The sequence below is a fragment of the Teleopsis dalmanni genome, unplaced genomic scaffold (assembly GCF_002237135.1).
Source record: "Teleopsis dalmanni isolate 2A unplaced genomic scaffold, ASM223713v2 unscaffolded_contig_0051, whole genome shotgun sequence".
Taxonomy (NCBI): Eukaryota; Metazoa; Arthropoda; class Insecta; order Diptera; family Diopsidae; genus Teleopsis; species Teleopsis dalmanni.
In genome coordinates, this window is record NW_024031433.1 from 16,063 (window position 1) to 24,712 (window position 8,650).

General features: G+C 40.0%; 2 protein-coding genes across 2 annotated transcripts in view; both read right to left on the reverse strand.

Annotated features, from left to right (window-relative positions):
* LOC119662980 (alpha carbonic anhydrase 8-like) overlaps window positions 1–2,623 on the reverse strand; it is a 13,187-nt gene extending 10,564 nt beyond the window's left edge. Inside the window, exon 1 of the mRNA XM_038072639.1 lies at window positions 2,543–2,623. Within this exon, the coding sequence (XP_037928567.1) occupies window positions 2,543–2,623 (81 nt within the window). The remainder of the gene's footprint in view (window positions 1–2,542) is intronic.
* Window positions 2,624–6,696: 4,073 nt separating this feature from the next.
* On the reverse strand, window positions 6,697–8,646 carry LOC119662979 (semaphorin-5A-like; the record flags this gene model as incomplete). The annotated part of the gene is made up of 4 exons (XM_038072638.1): window positions 6,697–7,094; window positions 7,161–7,357; window positions 7,482–7,637; window positions 7,695–8,646. Coding segments are annotated over 4 exons (1,524 nt in total), but the record flags the coding sequence as incomplete, so codon positions are not given.
* Window positions 8,647–8,650: the final 4 nt, after the last annotated feature.

Below are 8,650 nucleotides of genomic sequence, written 5' to 3' on the forward strand. Positions count from 1 at the left end.
TATAGAAACTAACTTAACCAATAGACAGCATTTTTGCCGAAAATTGATCCATTGTGCCACTGCTCACGCAATGCATAGCTAAAATGTCATTCCCTACTTTATAACACATGTCACAAATGTCGATTGTCTTCCATGAAGATCTAAGGAGTTTGTTAAATGAAAGCTACACAACCCGAATACTATAGTGATAAAAGAGTACTATATAAAAGACGAACTGCATTTAATGGGATGAAATAAATATTTTTTTTTTTTTTTTTTTTTTTTTTTTGCAGTAGGTGGAAAGCATCGAAAGCCACAGTGTGAGACTTGAGCCCACTAAAACCACCTCTTAGGAATGAATGAAGAAGATTTCCACAGCAATGTGGAAACTTCATTCCAGTAATCATGGGAAAGAGGAATGAGAAAATAGACTTAATACCTAGTGAACTAGATTCATCTAAGTCAGAAAGCAAGGGCATGAACTAAGTAGGATGGATGATATAGAAGGGGAAGGGGTTACGGCTAACTAGCGGGGATGGAATCAACAATATACTTTGTGACTGGGGTCACGAAAGCCGCGGTTATATAAGGGGATAGTGGAGAGGTTACGGTCCACTTCGTCGAAGTAGTGAGTCAGGTATTGGGGGGGTTTATAGCGCAAAGCTAGAACAAAGTCTTCTGAGAGAGTGGAAGGAATGGAAACGTCGGGGGGAAGGTCATGGAGCCGGGTGAGATACCTACGGGCGAGTGACAGAAGATACTCGTCAACACGAGTGATCTTGGCATTGTTATAGAGAGTTGTTATGGAAAAGTGTTTGCCATTAGGTTTGCGCTTATAATTAGTGCAATCGCGAAGAAGTTTCCGCTCAAACAAGCGGATTCTTTCCATCTGAGCGGAAGTGATGGCTGACCAAATAGGAAAAGCGTAAGTGAGGAGAGGACGAATAAGCTGCTTATAGCAGAGCAGCTTAACTTTGCAGTTAAGCTGGTTATGTCTTCGAAGTGCAGTTTTAAGTTGAGTATGCCTGAACCGGGCGTTACGGATGGCATAGTCAATATGTGGTGTGAAGTTATGTTTGGAAGAGAAAACAATGCCAAGATATTTCAGCTTGGGAACAAGCTGAATTGGAGAGTTATTAAGCCTGAGCTTAATATTAGAGGTGCTAAAACCTCTGGGACGATCACGCTGCTGGCCAGTAAAGGCAATGGCAGAGATCTTGGAAGGATTGAGTTTAATCTTCCACCTGGTATAGTAGTCAAAAAGAGATTTAAGGTGGGCATTAAGCTCATTGGAGACGCGGAAAGGATTAGACGAGCGCATGAAGACAAGGCAGTCGTCTGCGAAGCAGATTTGCTTAATAGGGGTCCGCGGGAGTGGAATATCTGCTATAAACAGGTTGAAAAGGAGGGGTCCAAGAACCGAGCCCTGAGGGACGCCAGCATCGATGGGGAAATCACGTGACAGAGAGGAACCGACTCGAACCTGAAAGGTTCTGTTAGAAAGAAATTTGTGGACAACACTGCAGAGCGTAGGAGAGAAGCCGAACTGGTGAAGCTTAAGGATTAAGCCTTCAAACCAGACAGTATCAAAGGCTTTTTCAATGTCAAGACTTAGTGCCACAGTGGGCTGCTTATTAAAAAAGCCTACGCATATCTCATTTTGGAGATGATGCAGGGCATGGATGGTAGAGATTTGGCTCCTAAAGCCGAACTGAAAAGGGGGAATAATATTATTCCCAGAAGAGAAGGATTTCAGCTTGCTGGCTATGAAGGTTTCATAGAGCTTACTGACAGAGTTGAGAAGAGAAATAGGACGATAGCTGAAGGGGTCAGCTTTGGGTTTGCCAATTTTGGCAACGGGACAAACTATGGCCTTCCTCCATGGCTGGGGGAAGGAACCAGTGTTGTACGCATGGTTGAAGAGCATGGCGCACTTTTTAAAAAAGAGTGGTGAGAAACGCCTCATGGCGTAGAAAGACACACAGTCAGTGCCAGATGACTTTTTAGGGGCTTTAAGCCGAAGCATGTCAATAAGATCAAAAGGGGTGAGAAACCCTTGAGTGTCTTCAACATTGATGCAGTGAGCGGGAAACTGCGGGGAGAAAGTAACAATGCTTTCATTGAAAGCATCAAAAAGCCCATGAACTACAGAATTCGTAGTTAACGTAAGGTGGCGCTCGCCTAGGCCAGCCGTAAGACGGTGATTAGTCATAAAGACTTCACCAAAGACGTTGGCTTTATCAAGGTCGTCATACACCATGGAATTGCCATAGCGGAGGTCTGAGATGGACCTATTGGATCCACAGATTTGCCTGACCGTACTAAAGACGTCAGACCGGCACTGAGTGGCACGAAGTCTGGCACTAATGGAATTAAACCTGGATTGGTTGACTCTCTGGGCAATTATGGTGTCCAGGTTCTTAAGAATGGCTTGGAACGCATGAGCTTGCGGTGAAGCTACCTGTCTAAGGCGATAAGTTCTGCGGCGAAGCGATTTCCTCAGGTTAATGAGGAGAAGGGTAGAAGCATCAAGAGGAACTTGATAAAATTTGCGAACACGCACCTTCGGAACATGGTCCTCAATTGTGGAGGTGAAAATGCTTTCAAGAGTACGGGCAGCAAAATCAATCTCCACAGGAGTCATGTTCCTGTATTCGGGAATGCTCAAATTAAGAAGGAGGTGGTCGAGAGCGAGGTTGAACTCCGACCAGTTGGTGCTAGGAAAGTTAAAAAAAGTGCGAGGGCAGGCACGAGCAGCTCTGCAGTCGTGAAGCACAAGCCTTACTGCTTGGTGGTCAGATATGCCGTCAATGACTCGTGGGTCACTAAGGCAGGAAAGGAGGCGATTATCCGCTAAGAAAAAATCAATGATACTATTAATATGAGTCGGAACCGAAGGAGCTACCACACTTAAAACAGGACTGACTGAGCTGCTAGTCAGCCAGTTGAATAGCCTAGTGCCACTAGGGCAAGAGGCAGAATTATTCCAAAAGGGGTGCTTACTATTGAAGTCACCACCGATAAGGAAAGGGTTAGGGGACAAGGAGGCAAGGGTGCCCAGATCACAAGGGACAATGCACGAAGCAATAGAGGGAGTGTGGTAGACGCAAAAGATGTTAAGATCAGGGCGGTTGGAGAGAGAAAGAGTAATGCCAACCGCCTCAAGAGAAACAAGTGAAGGGATGTGAATCCTAGAACACTTGAGAGAGTCTTTTGCCAAAATGGCGACTCCCCCACCGATGCCGTCCCTATCGAACCGGATAAAATTATATCCTCTGACATCAACAACGTCTCTGTAATTGAGCCGTGTTTCAGTCACAAGGATGATATGGGGGTTGTTGCGTTCAGCAAAATCCGCTAAAAAAGTACGCCTAAGAATGGAGTGTATAGAATTGACATTAATGAGAATGATCTTTAGATCATTCATCTCAATGCCAATTCGAGAACTTTCTGGACAAGAAAGGCTTTCTTGTCAGAATGGGGCAAAAGGCTGTACTGCTGTTTAATGCCTGCAGCAAAGGCGAAGATTCCCTGAATATCAGGGAGAAAGGAGTCAGGCTCAGGAGTACGAATAGGGGAAGATTTAGCTGCTTTAGGCAGCGAAGTAGGCTTGGGGGTTGCAGCTTTTGCCGCAGAGGCAAATGAGACTCCAGGTCTCACGAAATTTATTGGAGCCCTCAGGTCGATAGACATGAGGGGGGGGATTTTTTGCGCACGAGTCTTACTGGCGCGAAGAGAACGCAACTCCTTAAATTTGGAGCAGCGGTAGTTGGCCGGATGACCAGTCTGACCACAATTACAGCACTTGGGAATAGTGGCTGCAAGTTGCTCCTGAGTGACTGGGTCGAAAGCAGGAGGAGGAAGTTGACACTCGCCACGAGTATGTGTCTCACCACAGCGCACACAACGATGGGGGTAGTTGCACAGCTTAGCTGTGTGAAAGTAGCGTTGGCAGTTAGAGCATTGAGGGATCTCATTGCGAGATTTCTGCTCCAGTGATATAATAATGTTAAGCGATGGAAGCCGCTTAACACTTAAGAGGGATTTAATGTCCGTGGAAGGGACAGGATGAAGTTCCCAAATGCAGGTATTGGCATATCGGGAGGGATTACGCTTTGTGAAGCGCGCGGGGGGCGTAAACTTGGAGACCTTCGAAAAGGAGAACTCAGGTAAGTCCGTCACCAACGCTGACTTCAAATCATCCTCATCATAGGATGAGGGAAAGTTCTTAAGGAGGACAGGAGTGATTCGGTCCTCAGAGGGAATGGAGGCAAAACTCTTAATTTTCTGCTCACGGAGCAGAGAACTGATGTTATAAAAGGTATCCTTACTCTTAGTAAGGATACGCGTGGTTGTGCTGTTTACGCACTTAAACTCATAAACAGCATTGGGAAAAGCGAATTTAATAGCGGAGCCAAGCTCCTTGACGTTGACGCCACGGGCCGTAATGGCTGGTGGCGTCGAAGACTTAGTAGCCGAAGGCAAGAGAACAGTAGACGGAGTGGAGGGATTGAGTCCCACAGGGACCTTGGGCGCTAAAGAAGGCTTGATGGGATTAGCGCTAGAAAGAGATTTGGGTTTTGGCGCTGGCTTGGGGAGACTAGAAGTGCTACAAACGGCAGCTGTAGAGGTAGAGGGGGGTGCAGTAGCAGCGATAATGGAAGAAGAGGAAGACTTTGGTAAGTTGTCCGTGAGCAGAGCCAGCTTAGTGGCAAGGAAGGCGTTCTCAGAACGAAGCCGGGCGTTGTCAGCCTTAAGGGCTGCAACGGATTTCAAAACAGACGCAAGTTGCTCATCGACTTGCTTACGGTTTTGGGGGCCAACGACAGTTCTAGGTCGTTTCAAAGTGGGGGATGGAGAGATCGATCTATTATCAGAGCTAACCTTACAGGATTGCGGGTCTCCATCTCCATCTTCCATAATTGTGGAAGAGAATAGCAAACTCAAGGAGTTAAGATATTATTTAAAAGGTGAGAAAAATTTTGGAAGGAAAGGAAAGAATAAGGAAAAATGAACGTGAAATAGATAATGAGTGAGATATATAAATGTAAGTGTAAATAAATACAATATATACTAAATATAAATTTGAATGTGAATGTAATTTAATTTTTTAATTTTTTTTTTTTTTCCTTTAATTAAATGTAATTGAATATAATTTCATGTGAATATAATTACAAATATAGATACTACTATAAATACAGTATAGTACAGATACACTTATGAAAATAAATACAAGTACGAATATAATTAAAGTATAATTATAGATGTAAATGCAAATAATATAATTTCAAATAAGCACACATATAACTACAATTGTAAATAAGAGTAATGTAATGAATAATACAAACAATACAATATGTATATATAAATAATATAATATATATAATATATATACTACAATAATGTATAATGTAATACAATAGTATATATAATATAAAAGAATATACATAAAGTAATGAAGTTTTTGCAACAACACTCACCAAGAATAGGAGTTGATGTGCAAATTAAAACAGTACAACTCCAAAGGTTATTGCTTCCTCCAAATACGATTTTTTTTCCAAAATCGACAGGAAGAAGATAACAACACACCAAACAATTCACAAGCAGGATCTTTAAATGCACAAGAACAATGTGCATTTAGCCGAAATTGAAACAAACACTTTGCGCCTCCCCTTAAAGATTAATAAAATCAGTAAGGAGAATACAACTAGTGGATGCCCTATTGGCTTGAAATTTTACTAGGTAGATGCGAGACCGTACTGAAAGCGGCAGTAGATAGGTTTAGCTTATCTCGCAAACACGCTATCACGTAAGCTCATAAGCTTACACCACAGACACGAACCGCCACAAATCAAGCTATTGAAGTTGAACTCGAAGCACAGCTTACAATGCCGTACTATGACGAGTTGCTTTTTTTGTTTTTTTTTTTTTTTAATTTTTTTGTTTTTAAGCGAACACGTTTCCAAACACCGCGCCTAAACTCAACAAACTCACAAATTGCTACCACAAGTCAGAAGTTCAACTTTTAATTAAGTGAATAGTTAATATATATATATATATATCAATATTATTATATCATTCAACACAATATATGTTAAAAAATGAAACAACAACGTTGCACGTGGCCTAGTATAAAGCACTCGACCGTACCGAACGAATGAAACTTAACAACTGAAATAAATATTGAGGATTAAATAAACACTTATTGATCAGAAACTCTGCTTGTCTCTTCATCATACTTGATATTTCTTTCATATTTCTCAATAATTTCTAATTTCCCTGTTACAAGTATATAATTACTTGGCTTTAATGCTCCAATTAATAAAAACACATGATTTGTTAGTAAATTTTTATTGATTTAGAAGTATTTCTTAATATCTACACTTTTACAAAATTACCTTACCTATAAAAATTTACAATTTATTTAATAAATTTATTTTTATATATAAAATGTATATACATATATTGCGTCTGGTTTATTTTTTTAAAAATTTTGATTTTGATTGCATATGAATTTTATTTAAATATAATTTTTAAAGGGATAGCGAAAATCAGTCTTTTTTACAATAACAAATTTAAAAAGTGAAAACGAAATAATTTTTATGTTTTAAAATCTTTTGTTTTTAAGTTCTTAAAATAACTTAATAATAATTTTCAAACCAACTCAATATGAGTCAAAATACCATTAAATTTCTTAAATTAAAAAATTCAACATTTTAATGTTAAATTAAGCCAACAAAAATTAACAAATTTCACGAATATCGAAAATAGGTAAAATTTTTGTCCTATAGACTTCTTGGCAGTAATGGCACAAGGAGATACTTAAATAGTTGTTAAATGGAAATACATTTAAAGGCAGTAAGTTTATGTAGTATTCATTAAAACTATACTCTGAATTAAAATTTCTCGTCATCAATGTTCGTGCGGTAATTATTTAATGCATGGGAGTTCCTTTTTAAAGTGCCCGTTTCGCAGTCGTTATAGGTTTTGGCAAGCACCTTTGGAGTGTGATTGTGGTTCATATTATTACGATTTAAGGTCCCAGTATTCAGGTGTTTAGATGGTGAACATGCTGTAAAACTACTCTGACGTTTAACCTTAGGACGTACATCGTACTGTAATTAAATGTTAAAGAAATTTTAATTTAAGTTCAATAGACTTATATGTATTATGGTACTCACGTCTTTTGTTGGCAGGCTAGAATATTGATTTGGATACGAATCGTAACTCGATGTTGGTGTATTGTTTTTTAGCACAGGAACCTGTGGCATAAAATGTCTTCTAGTAAACCAGAAAGTCATAAAAATGGTTAAAACATAGAGAAGGATGACAAGTGCTATAATAGTGGCCAGTGTAGTACTTGATGCCATTTGAGTGCCTAATAATTAAAAAAAAAATTTTTAATTAGTGAAAAAAAAAATTCATATATCATTTATCATCCATATATTTAATTTTATAGTTTATTGATTTATATATACATTTAACATATTTTATATTATTACCTTCACAAAATCCTGGCACACAGGCAGTTTTCTCAAATTCATTTCCTCGACATTCACCAGATTCTGGCGCTTCGACTATACATTTACGATGTCTGAAACGAATTCCTTCACTTGAACAATCTGACCATTCACTCCAATCACTCCAACCCAAATAATCTGTTAGAAAAGATTACTTATTGAATAAAATAAATTAAAAATTATATTGCAATCTACCTTCACATGGTCGCATTTCACATTTTTCTTCGTCTACCGCACGGCCATTACACAATTTCTCATGTCCACCTAAACATTTGCGTGTACGCCTTTTTATACCAACACCGCAAGAAACTGAACAAGGTGACCAATCTGTCCAACAACTCCACTCATGTGCCAAAATCACTTCGTTCAAATTGGCAGAAATCGGACATGCACTCGTGTTACATATACGACTCTGTGAATGTCTTCCACGATGTTGTTTACCTTCAACTAAGCGATGTTGTGTACCACCCCCGCAAGAAACGCTGCAGGGTCCCCATTCGGGTACGTGATCTGGTACTTCTTCTTCATTTGCATGCCGCTGACAGCTACCATCAGCACGACATACTCGTGACTCTTCCTTTGCTAAAGTTATGCGTAATGAGCTTGAATCCATAGTAATTGCTTTGCAAGCAAAACGAAAACGGCGCTCCACATGTGTACCATCTTTAGTTTCATTATTTTGCACCAACCAAGGTGTCCAAGAACTAAGTTTCTTCACTTCTGCACATTCATGTATATTACAGATTTCATAATCAGTATGACAACCAGCACATTCTTGTCCACCATTTTGTGGACTTGGATTATTGCATTCACGTCGACGTATGCGAAATCCACCACCACATTGTGCTGTACAATCACTCCAATCACCCCAAGGACCCCAACCGCCATCGACTCCCTGTGGTTTAGCTATTGGACATGGTGGTAAATGTTGACAGTACATTTCGTTATGTTCTGAGCCAACGCAAGTGCGCCCACCATGTGCAGGTTTTGGATTTCCACAACTACGTCTTCGAGTTTTAATAGCAACGCCACATGTTTGAGAACATGACGACCAAGCAGACCATTCAGTCCAGCCACCATGAACTGTGCAATTAGTTACTTCTGTATTTATGCCCGAACATGTTTTGCCACCATTTTGTGGTTGTGGATTA